The 22097-nt window shown below is 39.7% G+C and overlaps 1 protein-coding gene across 1 annotated transcript in view; it reads left to right on the top strand.

The window, feature by feature from the left end:
- The window catches only part of LOC112226808 (gamma-1-syntrophin), a 58427-nt gene that overhangs the window by 10452 nt on the left and 25878 nt on the right, over window positions 1-22097 (top strand). Inside the window, exons 2-3 of the mRNA XM_024391378.2 lie at window positions 15013-15343; window positions 16387-16441. Coding sequence (XP_024247146.1) covers window positions 16415-16441 — 27 coding nt within the window. The 5' untranslated portion in view covers window positions 15013-15343; window positions 16387-16414. The remainder of the gene's footprint in view (window positions 1-15012; window positions 15344-16386; window positions 16442-22097) is intronic.

The following is a 22097-nucleotide window of genomic DNA, read 5'->3' as shown; positions in this document are numbered from 1 at the left end:
CGATGCATCATTTGTCGGGGACGACATGTTTACTGTTGTCTTGTTTCTTATTTACCTTTGTGCTGTATTGCAACTTAAAAATATAAATAGTTTTCAGCTGTGTTTTGTGGGAATGAGTTAAAATGCACAATATTTGGTTAGAGCATGTACAGCACATTGGCTCAAATTAGTCATGTATTTTAGAAAATACAAGTTCTAATGTTTGCTTATTACAGACAGTAAGTAATGACTTTATCATTTGCCTTAGAAGGGCAATTTTGTCAGATATATATTAGACGCCAGGTAAATGCCACACAGGGTCTTGAATCGTTGTTTGGTGACTGTTAATAGCTGCAGATGTGAAACATGTTTTCCAATTTGTCATGAAATTGCAAAATCTCTAGGAGTAGCCAACGATTTGGGAACAACTCCACATACTTACACAATTCATCTGGTATAAATGTACAAAAGGAGAGTTCTGTCAGATTTCTCTCAAACTGAAGTGAGGAGTAATAAGAATACTTTTTCCTTTGTAGGCTAAATACTATTATTTATTGTAATATATATATTATTTTGGTGCATTATTTCTGGTGCTATTTATCCTTCAGACACTATGCCACCAGTCTACGAATTGCTTTACAGTACAACCATTACCCTTAGCATTTCAAGTCTTGATGATTTCACCCCCCCCTTCCCCCATAGATACAGTCTGTTTTAGAAAAAATAATAGGCAATGTCCTCTGACAGTGGAAAGCTGTTTCTATCAGGCCGATGCTTACTGCAATACACTTGGGTTATTTATCTTTCATGTCTATGTATCCTCACAGCATGGTATTATATCCACCCCCCAAAGCTCCCTCATGTAGGACTAGCTTGTTACACTGCTATATATGGCTGCTACTTGATTTTTATGTTGTACTTCATGTTATTTCTCTCCGAAATTAACAATTCATTATATATATGTACATGGATAACTATGAGTTAAATGAACGCATTAATGTTAATTGAGACAACCATGTCCGATTATCTGCTTCACTTCACTCAAGCCATTAACTTATATATTGGTATATTATCCTCTGTTCTTAATAGAACACAATCAATTCATTTCAATTAAGAAACTCACTGGAGAAAAATTATGAAACCCACCAGGGGGTAAACAGTTGAACTCTAAACAATCAGTTACACCTCTTTAAAACCACAATCCAGAGTTAGTGTTTAAGCCCAGCCACTTGGTTTGGTATAAATTTCAGGATTGGGTCTGGGGAAACGTAAGCAGAACTCTCAAATTCATTAACAGAGCCATGGACGCAAGGACCGACAGTCCATGAGTTTGTCATAAAAGCTTTTAAAAACATGTTGAAGCTATAAATTGTATGTTTACACAACTGTATATCCCCACAACACAATATTTGGTCATAATTATCCAATCCTGGTTATTCTGCTCTTTAATGGGGCAGCACCAGCTTGTGAAATGCTCCTTTTGGATTTAAGTTGACACTCACCAGATAGTTCTAGGCTGTGCCATGCCAAAAACCATTCATCACAATCAAGAAGGTCAGGAAGCAGGTCCATAAATGTGTCCGTCACTAATTTACCTCTGCTCCCTCACTCTTACTGCTGAATGGACCTGGCCTGAATAGACCAGGTATAAACGGTACAGTGAAATGCTTACTTGCAAGCTCTCCCCAACAATGCAGTACAAATATCAATATCAATAATAATCCAAGTCAAATAAAAAATATAACAAGTAATTAAAAAATGGTATACGTAGTTGTATACACAATATAGTATACACATAGTAGTATACACAATAGGATATACAGTATAAAGTATGAAGTAATAAAGTCAATAGTGTCTTGGTTGAGCAGTTGAATAGAAAGTATATAAATAGTACAGCAGCGTTGACAGCGTGTGTGTATGTATGTATGTATGTATGTATGTATGTATGTATGTATGTATGTATGTATGTATGTATGTATGTATGTATGTGTGTGTGTGTGTGTGTGTGTGTGTATGTATGTATATATGTGTGTGTGTGTGTGTGTGTGTGTGTGTGTGTGTGTGTGTGTGTGTGTGTGTGTGTGTGTGTGTGTGTGTGTGTGTGCGATGTAGAGTTGAATGTGTGCCAATAGTCTCTAAGGTGCAGATGAATTGCAGGTCTGAGCAGTCATTAAAAACATTTTTTTGTCAATTAGCAGATGATCTAATCCATAGCGATTTACAGTTAGTATGATCAGATGATGTGAGAGAATGTGTTCAACTCACAATCACTCAGCATCAACATGGAAAAAGGGCCAGTCCTCACACAGTCTGTTGTGGCTCAGGTATTAGCTAACTTCTAATCTCAAGAAGTAATGACAATGTCTTCCTCTTTCCTATCCACTCCTTATAAGATTGACAGAATATGGAAAGCTACCGGGGGTAATGCTGGGAGAGGTTTGACAGTCCCTTTTTACAAATGACAAGAACTCAGGACCTAGCAGAATACACAAAGCCAGCACACACTCACAGCCAAGCATAGACCTACTGTAAGTAGTATTTGAAAACAGTATACGAATTAGGGTGCTCTTGAATCTGAGAGCTTCTCTGTAAATACTAAGCAAATAATTGGTCGCTTCCCGAGGTTAGCCTTTGGAAATCAGTGTGAAGATCAAGCGTGGTTTTTCTTAGAGAAAAAATGTGATTCATTTTTCTTAGAGAAAAAATTTGTAGAAATCGAGCCCGTACAAGATAAGAACATAACTGTTCATTATAATCAAACTGCATGGCAAGGGCTATGCAATGAGATAGACTTAAACTGTTTAATTTGAGAGATTCAACTCACTGCTGTATCATAAGACTGCTCATGCTTATTTGGTCACCAATTAATTTAGATTGATTCTCTAAATTAACCAAGTTTGTGCATTTGCTTATTATTCCATTCACCTGATGACTGTGTAGGTTTGGCCATGAGGCTATACAATAGCCATGGTTTAGACTATGAAAATGCTGTAGTTACTTTGGTTTGGATAAGGCCTCTGGTCTGTTAGGCTCCTGGTCAAAGACTGAGGTAGATAAGAACCCATAGAGATAGATCTGGTAGTTTCATATCATATATCTCAATGGAAGAATCCACCCAGAGAGAGGAAGGAATGGAGATGGACGGTGGTGAAGGTGGGGGATGCAGAAATCAGCCAGCACACCATTGTGACATTTGTCGCTGTTTATATTTACGTGTAGGTGGAAGGGTAGGCAGAGTTGAAAATGTATTGTCATCTGATTGAGTGAAGTTTTCTTCCTGGACCTACAGTGAGCTCCAAAAGTATTGGGACAGTGACAATTCTTTTTTTTTTTTTTACTTTCTCACTCATCATTATTCACGGTTCATTCAGAGCTATCCGTGATCATGGTAGCATCCAAATCAATAAAAATGACTCCAAAATGACACAATTCATTATTCACCATTACTTTCTATTGGGTTCAAAATAGTCTGAAACACAACCAAAACAAACAGTAAATGCATCCAACAAGTTTTGTAGAGTCACAAGCTTGGTGTAGTCATTGCGTGCTATGAATATGGGACCAAATACTAAACGTTTGACTACTTTAATACACATCTAAGTTAAATTGTTCCAATACATTTTGTCCCCTTAAATGGGGGACTATGTACACAAAGTGCTGTAATTTCTAAACGGTTCACCTGAAATGGATGAAAATACCCTTCAATTAAAGCTGACAGTCTGCACTTTAACCCCATAGTCATGTTATTATTTCCATACAGAGCCAAAACAACAAAAAATGTGTCACCGTCCCAATACTTTTGGAGCCTTCTGTATTTGTTAATTTCAACTAATAAGCGATAATGGGACTCTCACCTGGGTCGTTGGTGTGTTGTGTCCAAAACAGAGCTGTACTTGCTAAAAGCTTTAATCTCACATGTCAGATTTGACAGAGATGTCTAAATAAATAGTATGTCAGAGTATATTCCATATCCAGAGACATACAGTACTTGTCTGCTTCCATAAGACTACTAAAGCTTAAGCCTACAGCTATTAAATCCACCTCCCTTAGATTCAGGTCACTTCACCAATGTATCCAGTAGGCTAAATGGCTGGTCTATTCCTCGAGGGGCAACACCGGCTGTCTTCAGGTCCTAGGCAAGGCGATGTCTCCATCAGCCAACACCTTCCAAGCGAATTAAGCGTTTTAACTCCTCTCTACTCTATGCAAACTTTCCTCTGCTATTGTTTCAAAGCCAAGAGTGCTATTCGAGAGAAACACTGTGCAATAAATTGGTTTCGGGGGAAATATCTGATAGCGTGCCTGTGAGTTGCGCTGACTCCACTTAAATTGTACAAAAGGTTCAGCTCAGTGTATCTTACTCGGATTCACGCAGTGAAGTCAACTGCTTGCCCTTGTCAGTATGTTCTTGAGGGCACCTGCTGGAAGCAGGCCTGCGTTTGTCTTCCAACAAACAATACATACGGTATGTAAAACAATTCCTATTTTAGATGAACATTTTAGGACTTAGAAGGTCAGATGTAGACATGCATTGTTAAAGACGTTCTAAAATGGTGTCAGTAGACATCACTCAATGAGTTGGCAGGCTCCAGATGGAATGCCACAGTATTGAGAGACATTCCAAAGTCTATGTTTAAATAAAGGTTTTTAAATTGTTCATTTAGTATAGTCTTGGATGCAGAGGGAAAAGATTTACATAACATGATGAGGTATAGTTTCAAATGTGAATGAAGCGAGTGAAAAAGTCTTAAAACAATGATCACAGAGGCAGCTTGCCATGACAGCTCAGCGATATCGTGTCAAGAAAGGCACGCTAATGAGCAGAATTTCTCCTGAGGTTTCGATTGCAACACAACAAAACACCTCTGCAGAAATGTTTGTGCTTGGCATACAAATGACAAGGACACAGAAGAACATGAATTAATGAATGGGACTTGCAAAGCAAATGTCGCATTCAAAATCTTCATCAGACTTCTTCTACTCCTCCTACACCGTTTAAGCTAGAAACGTCATTCAAACTTTAAAACGTGCAGGTCAGTCTGGAATAGTCCCACTTGTCAAAAGCTGGTTTAAATCTACGCAGTTTCCACATCAACCTAAAAAAAATCTATATGATGACGTTGAATCAACGAGGAAAACTGATTGGATTTTCAAAAAGTGATCAACGTATGTGCATTTTGTCGTTCTTTCACCCAACTTTGAACCTAAATCCAATGACATGGTGTCATTTTTTGTTGATTTCACGTTGAATTCACCGTAGTTGACAACTCATCCAAATGTAAATCAAAACTAGACTTTTAACTGATGCTCAAACTTTTGCTCAAATCTACTACCTTGACGACTACCAACAATTTAGACAAAACATTAGAGCATATAAAAAATTCCTCTACTTCTCTGCTATTCATACCTGAAATCAGAACAAGAACATATTCTATTATACAGCTGTTTTACGAACCGCATCAATGACGTTTCCTTTATAAACAACGGAAATGTTGAACACTTTCCCAAAACGTTCAACAAAACGTTAGAGCGTCTGAAGTCCTCCTCTACTCTACGTTTGAAATCTGAAATCAGAACAACATATACCAATCAAATAGTACAGCTCTTTTAGTAATCACATAAATTACTTTTCTTCCTAACGTTTTGAAACAACTGCCATTTTGACGCTAAAATGGCTTTGAAAAACACATTTCAGCTAATAGGGAAAAGTATCTAACAAAATAACTACATTATAGATTTCACTAATCATAAGCTATTGACATATAATAAACATTAGCGTGCATTTGTGGACACAATTCTTACTTACTCAAGCTTTAAGCTAACTTCTCACTGTCAACTGTCAACTCAGTCTGTTTGAAGTGCCACAATTATAGTTTTCTACAGGTAAGAAGTCAAAAGCATATTGAAACCAGTACACACACACACTCCTTCCATTGCCACAGTTTAAAGCAGTGGTATTCAAAGTCAGGGTCGCGTCCCAAGAAAAATATTTGACTATAGATTATTGTATGTGCCATTATAATAACATTGTTGAGAAAGATCCTTTGAAAAATACAATTTTATTAAGTAAATGTATTGATTTCTTTTCATTTTGATAAGATATGAAAATTCAGATTGTACGGCTGTGTCACTAAATTTGGTGTGGGGTTGGGTTGTGAGAAATTCTGATGATGTAAAAAACAACTTCCGATGAAATTGTTTGAATACCACTGGTTTAATGGCACTGAACCAATTATTGTCTGTGGCGACTTCAACGAGGATCTGCTGTTCAGGTTAGACTTAGTGTAAAAAAAAGTCCAAATACATTGTGAAAACAGAATACATTTTTTACTGTCTACATGCTCATGGTAAAACATTTATAATAATAGCATTTCAAATGTTTGCGTTCCTATCAAAGTAAGTTCCTTATTTTCTGTATATCATGTTGTCGTTTCTACTGTTGGCGCATACAGTATGTACAGTTGAAGTCAAAGTTTACATACACTTAGGTTGTAATTTCTTGTTAACAAACTTTCTTGTTAACAAACTATAGTTTTGGTAAGTTGGTTAGGACATCTACTTTGTGCATGACACAAGTCATTTTTCCAATAATTGTTTCCAGACAGATTATTTCACTAATAATTCACTGTATCACAATTCCAGTGGGTCAGAAGTTAACATACACTAAGTTGACTGTGCCTTTAAACAGCTTTGGAAATGCCAGAAAATTATGTCATGGCTTTCGAAGCTTCTGATAGGCTAATTGACATCATTTGAGTCAATTGGAGGTGTACCTATGGATGTATTTCAAGGCCTACCTTCAAACTCTTTGCCTCCTTGCTTGACATCATGGGAAAATCAAAAGAAATCAGCCAAGACCTCAGAAAAACAATGGTTGAACTCCACAAGTCTGGTTCATCCTTGGGAGCAATTTCCAAATGACTGAAGGTACCGCGTTCATCTGTACAAACAATAGTACGCAAGTATAAACACCATGGGACCACGCAGCCATCATACCGCTCAGGAAGGAAACGCGTTCTGTCTCCTAGAGATGAACGTACTTTGGTGTGAAAAGTGCAAATCAATTCCAGAACAACAACAAAGGACCTTGTGAAGATGCTGGAGGAAACATGTACAAAAGTATCTATATCCATAGTAAAAAGAGTCCTATATTGATATAACCTGAAAGGCCGCTCAACAAGTAAGAAGCCACTGTTCCAAAACCGCCATAAAAAAGCCAGACTACGGTTTGCAACTGCACATGGGGACAAAGATCGTACAAAGATCGTCTTGGAGAAATGTCCTCTGGTCTGATTAAACAAAAATAGAACTGTTTGGCCATAATGACCATCATTATGTTTGGAGGGAAAAGGGGGGGGGGGCTTGGAAGCCGAAGAACAACATCCCAACCGTGAAGCACGGGGTTGGCAGCATTATGTTGGGGGGTGCTTTGATGCAGGAGGGACTGGTGCACTTCACAAAATAGATGGCATCATCAGAGAGGAAAATAATATGGATATATTGAAGCAACATCTCAAGACATCAGTCATGAAGTTAAAGCTTGGTCGCAAATGGGTCTTCCAAATGGACAATGACCCCAAGCATACTTCCAAAGTTGTGGCAAAATGGCTTAAGGACAACAAAGTCAAGGTATTGGAGTGGCCATCAAAAAGCCCTGACCTCAATCCCATAGAAAATTTGTGGGCAGAACTGAAAAGCATGTGTGAGCAAGAAGGCCTACAAACCTGACTCGGTTACACCAGCTCTGTCAGGAGGAATGGGCCAAAATTCACCCAACTTATTGTGGGAAGCTTGTGGAAGGATACCCAAAATGTTTGACCCAAGTTAAACAATTTAAAGGCAATGCTACCAAATACTAATTGAGTGTATGTAAACTTCTGACCCACTGGGAATGTGATGAAAGAACTAAAAGCTGAAATAAATAATTCTCTCTACTATTATTCTGCCATTTCACATTCTTAAAATAAAGTGGTGGTCCTAACTGACTTAAGAATGGGAATTTTTACTAGGAATAAATGTTAGGATTTGTGAAAAACTTAGTTTAAATGTATTTGGCTAAGGTGTATGTAAACTTCCGACTTCAACTGTATACGTATGCATGTATGTATGGAGCATAATGTATTTACATTTTTTTTCATATTTTCAATAACTGGTGACAAATAATTATATAATATAATTATATAATATAATAATATAATAATAATATAATATAATAATATAATATAATAACGATTATATCATATATTGTAATGGATACCTATGATGTTTGTAAAATACTTTTTTGAAGGTTGTACTGATTATAATGAGTTAAGCTATTTGCCAGCTATGTGTGACGCCATGTTTGTTGACATTATACAATGCATTCTGGGTGTCACGTAATCTGCCAGACCAAAGATGTTATAATGAGGTGAATGAATGGTTCACTCATCTTTCGGGGAAACTTTCGGAAGTGAATGAAGGGAAGTGGATGATCGTATACGACCCCCCCCCCCCTTCAACACGCATTCTATAAACAGACCAAACTCTTCTAATCTCCTCTTATTGTCTTTGGCTGATGCGAGAGAAAAAAACAAGCATGGCGGTGCGCACAAACTACCCATCGTTAGATTACATTTTTTGATTTCTAGAAAGTGTTTTACTCAATTATTTCGATCAATGATGAGCTTACCCCCTGATGTGATTAATTATAAATAGTAATATTGTCGTTTCTGTCAGTTATAAAAATATGACCGCTTGTGTTTTGTCGATCTTTCCTCAGTTAGCGCTAGGACAAATGTAGCCTACATTTTTCTGGATTGGATGATTGTGTTATACTGTCGCTACTTTTGTGAATGTCTGAACATTGCATCCAAAAATAAACTGCTCACATTCTGGACATAACTTTGTAAGGACTGTGTTTGTGCAACATGTTTCTGATAAAACAGTGTGGCCAGCTCAAATGCTGATTGTTGTGTCAATCGAAACTGGATGTCCTAAATACGTGTTCTAATCACACTGGTTTGATCGTACACTACAGGGACCACTGTAGAATGATCACACCGGGTGTGTTGGTACGTGTGAAAATGTTCAACCGAATTCAGAAATATGCCAAAAAGGAAAGGAAATCAACTAAATTAGTTTGCCCATGTTAATCATAAGACAGTTATATCTATTTTCCTTCATTTTTCTTGAAACAGCACAGGAATGCCCCTGTGTGTGTGAGTGTAGTTGGTGCGTATGTCTACACTTTGTGTAGCTGTTAGTGATTATGCTAATGGTGACCTTCTGGTAAAGATTCAAAGGCTTTCCCCCAAAAAAATGTAAGCTATGCCAACCTGGCAGAATGATATGATTATTTGCATCAATCCAGTGGCCATTTGTTTTGCGAACTCTGCAACCACATGAGCGCTACAGACACATTGCTAACCAAACAATGGTCTCTTGCTGGTGCACACTTGCATTAAAGGGTAACTATACCATAAATCCACATGTCTTCTATTTTTCACAGACCTCAAGAGTGGTCTCCTGATGTGGTTTAACCATTTACAATTGTAGTGGCCTGTATGTTTTAGTGCTAAATGAAAATGTTTCTTACAGAAGAAATGTTAAAAACATATGCATAACCATGGTAGCAATTGAAAGGGAACAGTTTGTAGATGATTGGAAATTGATTAGACCAAAGTGAGGACACAACACTTCACTGTGACACAAGACTGAATCCAAACATTACACTATGTATTTTCTGTGCATTTTACGTTTAATTGTACTTTTCGCTGCATTTGTTGATAACAAAATCTGAATATACTCTGGATACATTCAGTGACATGATAAGAATATTCCTGGAAAATATGCTGTAGTTGCAACGTAAGACAAAAAAAGAGTGAGAGGACTAACTGTTGTCTCCAAAGTCTGCACAGTTCCTAAGTAAATGCACTTTTATGACTCAAAAAAGAGTCTTCAACTACAAGGTGCCTTTTTGAGCTCTTCTAGCTGTGCCATTGAGGAACTAGAGCAAGCACACTTGTAGTTGTTTTGTTTAGAACACAACCAACAGCGACCCCTGATTGGCTGAATAGCAGATGTTAGCAGATGTTATTGCGAGTGTAGCGACAGTGCGACAGTGCAGCAATATCTAACATGTAATCTAACAATTCCACAATAACTACCTAATACAAACAAATCGAAATAAATGAATGGAATAAGAATATATACACTACCGTTCAAAAGTTTGGGGTCACTTAGAAATGTCCTTGTTTTTGAAAGAAAAGCACATTTTTTGTCCATTAAAATAACATCAAATTGATCCGAAATACAGTTTAGACATTCTTAATGTTTTAAATGACTATTGTAGCTGGAAATGTCTGTTATTTTATGGAATATCTACATAGGCTTACAGAGGTCCATTATCAGCAACCATCACTCCTGTGTTCCAATGGCATGTTGTGTTAGCTAATCTAAGTTTATAATTTTAAAAGGATAATAATTGATCATTAGAAAACCCTTTTGCAATTATGTTAGCACAGCTGAAAACTGCTGTTCTGAAAGAAGCAATGAAACTGGCCTTCTTTAGACTAGTTGCGTATCTGGAGCATCAGCATTTGTGGGTTCGATTACAGGCTCAAAATGGCCAGAAACAAAGAACTTTCTTCTGAAACTCGTCAGTCTATTCTTGTTCTGAGAAATTAAAACTATTCCATGCCGAGAAATTTCCAAAAAACTGAAGATCTCGTACAACGCTGTGTACCACTCCCTTCACAGAACAGCGCAAACTGTCCTAACCAGAATAGAAAAAGGAGTGGGCGGCCCCGGTGCACAACTGAGCAAGAGGACAAGTACACTAGAGTGTCTAGTTTGAGAAACAGACACCTCACAAGTCCTCAACTGCCAGCTTCATTAAATAGTACCCGCAAAACACCAGTCTCAACATCGACAGTGAAGAGTCGACTCCGGGATGCTGGCATTCTAGGCAGATATGTAGATCTTCCATAAAAAATCTGCCGTTTCCAGCTACAATAGTCATTTACAACATTAACAATGTCTCCACTGTACTTCTGATCAATTTGATGTTATTTTAATGGACAAAAAATGTGATTTTCTTTCAAAAACAAGGACATTTCTAGGTGACGCCAAAATTTTGAACGGTAGTGTACATTGCAAAGTTTCCTAAGGACTGGAAGTGAGGCAACCCTCTCTGTCGGAGACATCTCATTTGCTTTACTTTACCACCTATTTTACTTTTCATGTCACTAACCAAATGACCACTGCTGCACATTCTGCCACTGTTTTTGAAAGATTAGATTGTACTATTTAGAATGAGTAGCCAGCTCACGAAAGAACTAGTGCATAGCTAGCTAACATAATGTCACAAAGCATGATACGCTAGCCAGTTAACTTTCATTCTGAAATAGCTTCATATTTCCGAGTTAGTCAGATATTAGTTTAGAAACACTTTGGCATGGGAGCTAACTAGCTAGCAAGCCACCAGCTAGCTATAGCTAGCTTGCTGCTTATCAAAGGTAGACAGCTAACTTATTAATTTGATCAAATAAATCTACAACACCACATATGTAGGCTACTGTAGACTATATCATTAAAAATCAAAAGCTATTTCCATGTGAAAATGTTACGGGATTTGCTCCATAGAAACAATCACTCAAACAAACAAACATGGGGGAACAGAGGGTTAAATAATGAACAGGTAATTGGGGAATTGAAATCAGGTGTGTAAGACAAAGACAAAACAAATGGAAAATGAAAAGTGGATCGGCGATGGCTAGAAGGCCGTTGACGTCGACAGCCGAACGCCGCCCGAACAAGGAGAGGGACCGACTTCGGCGGAAGTCGTGACAATGTTCAAGTTTCTGCTAAACAAGACCTGAAATTTGCTGTGTCTAAATAAATTCGAGGGAACATTGGTTGAATCCCAGACGAAGCGTTAACGTTCTTATAGCTTTAACGAAAAGACAATATACAGTATCCCATTGAGCCCTTTTCAGCCATTGCCGAGGTGTGTTTGACAGGTATTTACAAACATTTCTGTGGTCAAAACATGAACAGAAAAAAACGACAGTAACAAGAAAGAGTATGAAAGAGTCGCAGGAGTAAAATGAAAGCAATCAATCCAGCGAGATTTAAGTGACAATTGGATTTTGCACACCTCAAACACAGGAAATAGATGGATGAAAAACACAGATCCTCAGTTGGGAGGGGCATGCATGTTGCTAGCTCTATTGTCAACATGACTAGCTAAGTTATAAAATACAAGGCAATTCAGGGAAACAGATCATCATTTTGGTGCGCATAGAAAGAAGTCATGAGTACATTCAGGTGCATGTGCTGCCGTGAATTTTCTTCACAGTTGACACTTCACAGTCACACTTCACATGCTCATTCTGTTCAGAATAACCTAGGGTATGACGCCAAAGATAGTCATCATAAACACTGACACTGTATATGACGTGAGCTTTACGATATGGAAATGTGAAGTGCACATTTGGACTCACAGGTGTTTGGCTTGCTTGTATGACATCAAAGTTGTATTTTCAATAATCTTCAACGTCTCATCTATAAAAATACATAGAGTCCTTTTCATTTACAGCATTTCCCTCACTCGGTCAACAAAAATGTGCAAAAGTTTCCCAATTAATGGGAGGGATGGGGCCAACTTCTCAAGTTCAGAACGACTGTAAGTTACAATCCATATAGTTTAGCGCTGTGAAGCGCAGAGCCTAAGGTCTGAAGTCATATAGCATGTTATTGTACAGCCACTGCGTTCCAATTTAGGCTTTTAACGGTGTCTAAATCTGCCATTTTCAACCCGTATACGTGTAAATGGTGTAAAGGGTGAAAAACCTGAAAAAGTAGGGACAAACTGAAACATGGAAAAACTAAACGGGGTATTGTGTGTAGATTGATGAGGGGAAAAAAACATTTATTCCATTTTAGAATAAGGCTGTAACGTAACAAAATGTGGAAAAACTCAAGGGGTCTGCACTGTATGCTATGCTCAGTTAACTTCTGTGTCCCTCCTTGGGGCAGAGGTGCTCCGAGGGAAGGAGTTCCACCTTTCCAATCAGTGGGTCCTTCTTTCCACGGATCCCCCTCAAGCCCAGAGAGGACTTCATGAACATCCCGCTGTCGTCCAAATATGTTGTGAAAAGCTATTTTATTTATTTAAAACTTTGACAATGCATATACTGTGGTATTCCAGTAGGAGAGTGTATAACAGTGTAGTAGTCCGAGTGTCGTTATTTATGATGAAATGTGTGATCTAACTGCCCCACAATCCAAAGTAATACGGTTCATATAGTAGTATATCAAAGTAATCTGACCCATTATTTAATTACATTTAACTTTGGATATATTTAACTGTTTTAAGTTTTTTTTAAATGTACTTCAACTACTACAAAAATAATGTTAAACAGGCAAAGCAAGTCCCACAATTTTACTTCATGTAAAATTGCCATCTAGTTGCTGCAAGTTATTTATATCAGACCCACAGGTGCCTACAACCTGCAGCAGTTGAGACTTCTCACCGCTTTGTAGCAAACTGTTTTCTGAAATTCAACCTCTGCGCTTGTCAAACAAATTGTCACTTAGATTTCTTACCCCTTACCCATAAATTGGTCTGGAATACAAACCATTAGATCACACCGAGAATTTGTCGTCATCAGTATTTTTGTGCTGTGAAGTGTTGTGAAGTGTTTTTGAGCCATGATTGGGGGGTTTCTCTAAATATGAAATATCATCTGTATTTGTATTTATTCTGGATCCCCATTAGCTGTTGCCAAGTCAGCAGCTACTCTTCCTGGGGTCCGGCAAAATGAATCCAGTTATACAATTAAAAACATTACAATACATTCATTACAGAACTCACAACACACTAAGTGTGTTCCCTCAGGCCCATACTCCACTACCACATACCTACAACGCAAAATCCATGTGTACGTGTGTATATAGTAGTATATAGTATAGTATAGTATAGTATATGTTATCATGTGTTTGTATGCATGTGTCTGTGCCTATGTTTGTGTTACTTCACAATCACCGCTCTTCCGTAAGGTGTATTTTTACCTGCTTTTAAAATCTGATTCTACTGCTTGCATCAGTTACCTGATGTGGAACAGCGTTCCATGTAGTTATGGATCTACAGGTATGTAGTACTGTGCGCCTCCCATAGTCTGTTAGACTTGGCGACTATGAAGAGACCTCTGGTGGCATGTCTTGTGGGGTTTGCATGGGTGTCCTTTCAACACCTCTTACAAAAACAAGTAATGAGGACGTCAATCTCTCTTCCACTTTGAGCCATGAGAGATTGACAAGCATGTCATTAATGTTAGCTCTCCATGTACTTTTAAGGGCCAGCCATGCTGCCCTGTTCTGAGGCAACTGCAATTTCCCCAAGTTCCTCTTTGTGGCACCTGACCACACGACTGAACAGTAGTCTAGGTGCAACAAAACCAGGGCCTGTAGTACCTGCCTTGTTGATAGTGCTGTTAAGAAGGTAGAGTAGCACTTTATTATGGACAGACTTCTCCCCATTTTAGCTACTGTTGTATCAATATGTTTTGACCATGATATTTTACAATCCAGGGTTATTCCAAGCAGTTTAGTCACCTCAACTTGCTCAATTCCCACATTATTCATTACAAGATGTAGTTGAGGTTTAGCGTTTAGTGAATGATTTGTCTCAAATAAAATGCTTTTACTTTTTTGCTACCTATTCCGAAACTAACTGCGACTCTTTGTTAAGTGTTTCAGTCATTTCAGTTGCTGTAGTAGCTGATGTGTATAGTGTTGAGTCATAGATAGACACACTGGCCTTACTCAAAGCCAGTGGCATGTCGTTAGTAAATATTGAGGCGCCTAAACGGATACCCTGGGGAATTCCTGCTTCTACCTGGATTATGTTTGAGAGGCTTCCATTAAAGAACACAAACCATATGGGTTATTACTGTGATATACTTTTGGGGGATAAGCCCTTTATAGCCTCATGGTCTAGTTTCCCACTACCTCACAGACTGACTCAAATGTTATGTATTTTTCTAATCTCAGCTCTTGTGGTCCTTTGAGTCTGGATCTGAGTGGAACTGCTCCTGAGTCTGCCATCAGACACACTCCCTAACCACCATAAGGATTGGGACAGCACCTTGGCCACAACAACCTGGCCATAACAACAGCCCATACACCAGGCCGGTCAGTGCCCAGAGTGGTCCAAAACCAAGCCCACCATAGGCTAGGCTCCATCACCAGCTCCAGGTGAGAGCCTGAGTCCCCCCACAGCCATGCCCAGGGAAGCTCCTCTGCCACAGGTAGAATCAGTGCTCACCTGCCTGATTGATGGCTAGACCTCTACAGACAAAGAGCCGGAGGCCTTTCTACTGAGGTGAGACTTGAATATATACTAAAATCACTAGCACAATGTTGTTTTAGTATAATTCATTCATTTTCAAGGACAGCAGTTTGTTTATTACAAAGTTGAGGATAAGGGAAGCACATGTTTATATTTATCCTCATCCCAAACCAGAGCCATTTATTTATGGCTCCGTCTCAAACCACCTCTTTTACAACTAAAGAACAGAACTGTGCTATGCCTTCATCTGTGACTTGTCTTCAACAGCTTCAGCTGTAGCATGTTTTAATACTGCAGTACTACTGGGTTACTGCAGAGACATGTGTCCATCAGCTTTGGTTGTCGCGTGTCTCACTGTTTTAATTATTAGCCCTGCTGTAACACAGTAACAGATATGGTAACACAGTCAGTCAGGAGCAATGGATTCCATATTCAAACATTAATCAGGGTACAGATTAAGATCTTAATTTGAGCCAGTTTTCTACAGCAGGAACATAATCATGCAGCAGCAGGAAATGTGAATTATTATGTGGATTATAATGAATGGCCATTTTTTTGGCAGTTGATACATTGTTCCTAAGGGGAAATCAAGTCTGAAATGTCAAATTACAAACTTCAGAAGACTTTTTAAACCTCAAATACATAGCATTTCTTGCATTGATGGACAGTTCTCCTGCAACAGGGTAATCAAATTAAGATCTTACATCTGTAGATACTTAGGTTCTCACCTTCAGCTTATGAATTATTCATAGACATTTAATGGTCTTTGGTTTCCTCCATGATTAATCCATGGGGTTCTGCACAGGAGTCTGCTAGAAAGAAGTGAAATTGCAATGCAAATCTATTACTCTGGATTCAAATTGTTCATTCCTTTAAGGACGACATGACATTAATGAAAATAGGCAGACCATGCCGGTGGGTTTTGTGTTTATATTAAGTGGAAAGGGATACACCATCACGAAGAGCTTGGTCAATCTGTGTTATTACTACAAATGAGAAGAACCATGTCCCTGACTAACTGCTAGGTATTTTGTTCAGGAAGCAAATTCAATTTCCTTTCTTCTTTCTTTTTCCAGGGCAGATTCCCTCACTGTGCCATAGCACATGGATTTCAAGACTTCAAATGAAGAGGTAGCTACAATTTGAGTTGAATAGCTTTCAATCCCTCAGCATTTTGCAAAGATAATTGGAGCAAATTGGTCTGCCATGGTGACTAGTGTTATGTATTTTTACTTGACAGCGTACTCAACAGCTGATACGTGTTAACCTTTGGAACACAACAAGAGTTCAGAAATCTTGCTGCTGTGATGGCGGTTAGGAAGTGCAGCTCAGTTTCCACCTGTTTTGTGGGCAGTGTGCATATAGCCTGTCTTCTCTTGAGGCCAGGTCTGCCTGCGGCGGCCTTTCTCAATAGCAAGGCAATGCTCACTGAGTCTGTACATAGTCAAAGCTTACCTTAAATTTTAGCGCTGATGTTTAGGTCAAGGTATGTATAGTCCAGTGGGTTCTGGTAGTTTTTAATAGTTGATTCTAAGATTTGTATTCGATCATGTATATGTTTTTGCTGTTTGTTCTTTGTTATAGAGCCAAAAAGATTAGAGAAGTGGTTTACCCATACATCTCCATTTTGGATAGATCCTTCTTTGTGTTGTTGTTTGTTTAGTGTTTTCCAATTTTCCCAGAAGTGGTTAGAATATATGAATTCTTCAGTTACATTGAGCTGATTTCTGACATGCTGTTCCTTCGTTTTCCATAGTGTATTTCTGTATTGTTTTAGTGATGAACCATAGTGAAGGTGTTGACTCAGGTTTTCTGGGTCTCTATGTTTTTGGTTGGACAGGTTTCTCGATTTCTTTCTTAGGTATTTGCATTCTTCATCAACCCATTTGTCATTGTTGTTCATTTTCTTCAGTTTTCTGTTTGAAATATTTATATTTGATAGGGAAGCTGGGAGGTCAAATACACTGTTAAGATTTTCTACTGCCAAGTTTACACCTTCACTATTACAGTGGAACGTTTTGTCCAGGAAGTTGTCTAAAAGAGATTGAATTTGTTGTTGCCTAATTGTTTTTTGGTAGGTTTCTACACTACATTCCTTCCATCTATACCATTTCTTAATATTACTCAGTTCCTTTGGCTTTGATGCCTTGTAATTGAATATTGCTCTGTTCAAGTAGACTGTGATTTTGCTGTGTTCTGATAGGGGTGTCAGTGGGCTGACTGTGAATGCTCTGGGAGACTCTGGGTTGAGGTCAGTGATAAAGTAGTCTACAGTACTACTGCCAAGAGATGAGCTATAGGTGTACCTATCATAGGTACAATTGTGTACCTCGCCAGCAGCATACCACCCTGCATACCACTGCTGGCTTGCTTCTGAAGCTAAGCAGGGTTGGTCCTGGTCAGTTCCTGGATGGGAGACCAGATGCTGCTGGAAGTGGTGTTGAAGGGCCAGTAGGAGGCACTCTTTCCTCTGGTCTAAAAAATATCCCTTTTGGATGGGATGTTAAACGGGTGTCCTGACTCTCTGAGGTCATTAAATATCCCGTGGCACGTATCGTAAGAGTAGGGGTGTTAACCCCGGTGTCCTGGCTAAATTCCCAATCTGGCACTCAAACCATCACAGTCACCTAATAATCCCCAATTTACAATTGGCTCATTAATCCTGTAACTATTCCCCAGGTCGTTGCTGCAAATGAGAATGCGTTCTCAGTCAACTTAACTGGTAAAATAACAGATAAAAAAGGAGTCCCCTCAAAGCCTACCATTGACTATGTACAGTTGTGGCCAAAAGTTTTGAGAATGACACAAATATTAATTTTCACAAAGTCTGCTGCCTCAGTTTGTATGATGGCAATTTGCATATACTCTACAATGTTATGAAGAGTGATCAGATGAATTGCAATTAATTGCAGTCCCTCTTTGCCATGCAAATGAACCGAATCCCCAAAAATGTTTCCACTGCATTTCGGCCTTGCCACAAAAGGACCAGATGACATCATGTCAGTGATTCTCTCGTTAATTAACACAGGTGTGAGTATTGACAAGGACAAGGCTGGAGATCACTCTGTCATCATTGCTTTGCACAAAAAGGGCTTCAAAGGCAAGGATATTGCTGCCAGTAAGATTGCACCTAAATCAACCATTTTTGGATTCATCAAGAACTTCAAGGAGAGCAGTTCAATTGTTGTGAAGAAGGCTTCAGGGCGCCCAAGAAAGTCCAGCAAGTTCCAGGACCGTCTCCTAAAGTTGATTCAGCTGCGGGTTAGGAGCAACACCAATACAGTGAGTGCCTTTCCGATTGTTTGGGGCATCTGGAAAAAAGCTTGTCCGGAGAAGACAAGGTGAGCGCTACCAACAGTCCTGTGTCATGCCAACAGTAAAGCATCCTGTGACCATTCATGTGTGGGGTTGCTTCTCAGCCAAGGGAGTGGGCTTACTCACAATTTTACTCACAACATCCTCTGAGAGCAACTTCCCCCAACCATCCAGGAACAGTTTGGTGACGAACAATGCCTTTTCCAGAATGATGGAGCACCTTGCCATAAGGCAAAAGTGATAACTAAGTGGCTCGGGGAACAAAACATTGATATTTTGGGTCCATGGCCAGGAAACTCCCCAGACCTTAATCCCATTGAGAACTTGTGGTCAATCCTCAAGAGGCGGGTGGAAAATTCTGACAAACTCTAAGCATGGATTATGCAAGAATGGGCTGTCAGTCAGGATGTGGCCCAGAAGTTAATTGACAGCATGCCAGGGCGGATTGCAGACAGAGGTCTTGAAAAAGAAGGGTCAACACTGCAAATATTGACTCTTTGCATCAACTTCATGTAATTGTCAATAAAAGCCTTTGACACTTATGAAATGCTTGTAATTATACTTCAGTATTCTATAGTAACATCTGACAAAAATATCTAAAGACACTGAAGCAGCAAACATTGTGGAAGTTAATATTTGTGTCATTCTCAAAACTTTTGGCCATGACTGTACATACCCAGCGTGTGACAGAGCTGCAGGAGTTGTGACCCGTTTTTGTTGGTTATGTTGTCATAGTTGTGCCTAGGGGGGGCATATGAGGGAGGGAATGCTGTCACCTCCAGGCAGGTGTTTGTCCCACTGTGTGCTGAGGGTGTCAGGTTCTTGTACGGTTCTGGCATTTAGGTCGCCACAGATTAGTACATGTCCCTGGGCCTGGAAATGATTGATTTCCCCCTCCAGGATGGAGAAGCTGTCTTCATTAAAGTATGGTGATTCTAGCAGGGGGATATAGGTAGCACATAGGAGGACATTTTCCTTTGTTAAGATCATTTCCTTTTGAATGTTCCTGTTTTGATTAATTTCATGGGGTGAGTTAGGTCTGCTCTATACCAAATTAGCATACCCCCTGAGTCCCTTCCCTGTTTCAAACCTGGTAGTTTGGTGGAGGGGACTATCAGCTCTCTGTAACCTAGAGGGAAACCAGTGGGTCCATCTCCTTTATACCATGTTTCTTGTAGGATGACAATGTCTGTATTTACAATTTCTTTGATTAAATCCAGGTTCATGCTCTTTAGGCCAATGGCAGATGACCTCAGGCCTTGGATATTCCAGGATGAGATAGTGAAGGCTTTGTGTTCCATAAAATGTACAATGTTGTTGGTCGTGTGGAGTTGGTCGAGCAGAGCCTGCTAGCATCTTAGCATCTTTTGTTTAATTTTTTCAACTTTATTTAACCAGGTAAGCTAGTTGAGAACAAGTTCTCATTTACAACTGCGACCTGGCCAAGATAAAGCAAAGCAGTGTGACAGAAACAACAACACAGAGTTACACATGGAATAAGCAAGCGTACAGTCAATAACACAATAGAATGTGTATATACAGTGTGTGTAAATGGCGAGAGGAGGTAAGGCAATAAATAGGCCATAGTAGCAAAGTAATTACAATTTAGCAGATTAACACTGGAGTGATAGATGAGCAGATGATTGTGTGTAAGTAGTGATACTGGTGTGCAAAAGAGCAGCAAATCAAATAAAAAACAATATGGTGATGAGGTACTGTAGGTAGATTGGGTGGGCTATTTACAGATGGACTATGTACAGCTGCAGCGATCAGTTAGCTGCTCAGATAGTTGATGTTTAAAGTTAGTGAGGGAAATGTAAGTCTCCAGCTTCAGCGATTTTTGCAATTCGTTCCGGTCACTGGCAGCAGAGAACTGTAAGGAAAGGCGGCCAAAGGAGGTGATGGCTTTGGGGTTGACCAGTGAGATATACCTGCTGGAGCGTGTGCTATGGGTGGGTCTTGTTATCGTGACCAGTGAGCTGCGATAAGGCGGAGCTTTACCTAGCATAGACTTATAGATGACCTGGAGCGAGTGGGTTTGGCAACGAATAGGTAGCGAGGGCCATCCGACTAGAGCATACAGGTCGCAGTGGTGGGTGGTATATGGGGCTTTGGTGACAAAACAGATGGCACTGTGATAGACTGCATCCAGTTTGCTGAGTAGAGTGTTGGAGGCTATTTTGTAAATGACATCGCCAAAGTCGGTAGGATTGGTAAGATAGTCAGTTTTACTAGGGTAAGTTTGGCAGCGTGAGTGAAGGAGGCTTTGTTGTGAAATAGAAAACTGATTCTAGATTTGATTTTGGATTGGAGATGTTTTATATGAGTCTGGAAGGAGAGTTTACAGTCTAGCCAGACACCTAGGTATTTGTAGTTGTCCACGTATTCTAGGTCATAACCGTACCAGAGTAGTGAGTCTAGTTGGGCAGGCAGGTGAGGGCAGCGAACGGTTGAAAAGCATACATTTGGTTTTGCTAGTGTTTAAGAGCAGTTGGAGGCCACGGAAGGAGTGTTGTATGGCATTGAAGCTCGTTTGGAGGTTAGTTAACACAGTGTCCAAAGAAGGGCCAGATGTATACAGAATGGCGTCGTCTGCGTAGAGGTGGATCAGGGAATCACCCGCAGCAAGAGCGACATCGTTGATGTTTACAGAGAAAAGAGTCGGCCCGAGAATTGAACCCTGTGGTATCCCATGGAGACTGCCAGGGGTCCATTCAACAGGCCCTCCGATTTGACACACTGAACTCTGTCTGCGAAGTAGTTGGTGAACCAGGCGAGGCAGTCATTTGAGAAACTAAGGCTATTGAGTCTGGGGCATAGGTCTGATCTGAGGGGGCCTAAAATGGGTGTGGGCATGGTTGACTTTGGGAGGTGTTGATTGGTTGGGGTGGGGGTGTGGATGTGGCTGGTGGTGTTGTGGTCTGAATGTAGGTCCTCTATGTGTAGGTGAGGGGGGGGGGGTCCTTTAGGGTCCAAGCGAAGGTGGGCAATGCTGCCTTGTATAGGTGGACCTGGTCATAAAGGCTGTTTAAGTCCATGGTAGAGTGGTGGGCCAGGTAAACATTTGGTTTCCAGTCACAGGAAATAGTTGTGTTTACCCGCTGTGTGGTAGCAGGGTGGAGCTCTCTCTCTCTCTCTCTCTCAATAATACTCATCCAGTTTGTGTACAGTACAAGTAAATGTCATTCTATGAGTTGCCATGCCGGCAGTTGAGCTGCCATGATTTCTTTACACAGAGCTAGATACAGTACATGTAAATATCGTTATTTGAGATGCCTTACCTGTAATCGAGCTGACATTTCTGACTAAAAATACTGGTGACTAATGTGACTAATGCAAACTGGTGACTAATGTGTCCTTCGGTGACACTACTGCGTGTGTTGTCAAGGATGCTCAGTGACATTGGCCCGCTTGGCTCTACATTAGTAATCATGTCAGGTGAAGGTGCTTCTCTTATTTAGATATTTAGACT

Source organism: Oncorhynchus tshawytscha, linkage group LG28 (genome assembly GCF_018296145.1).
Source record: "Oncorhynchus tshawytscha isolate Ot180627B linkage group LG28, Otsh_v2.0, whole genome shotgun sequence".
NCBI lineage: Eukaryota > Metazoa > Chordata > Actinopteri > Salmoniformes > Salmonidae > Oncorhynchus > Oncorhynchus tshawytscha.
Note: the sequence above shows the minus strand (reverse complement) of the source record. Positions and strands in the feature narration are given on the sequence as shown.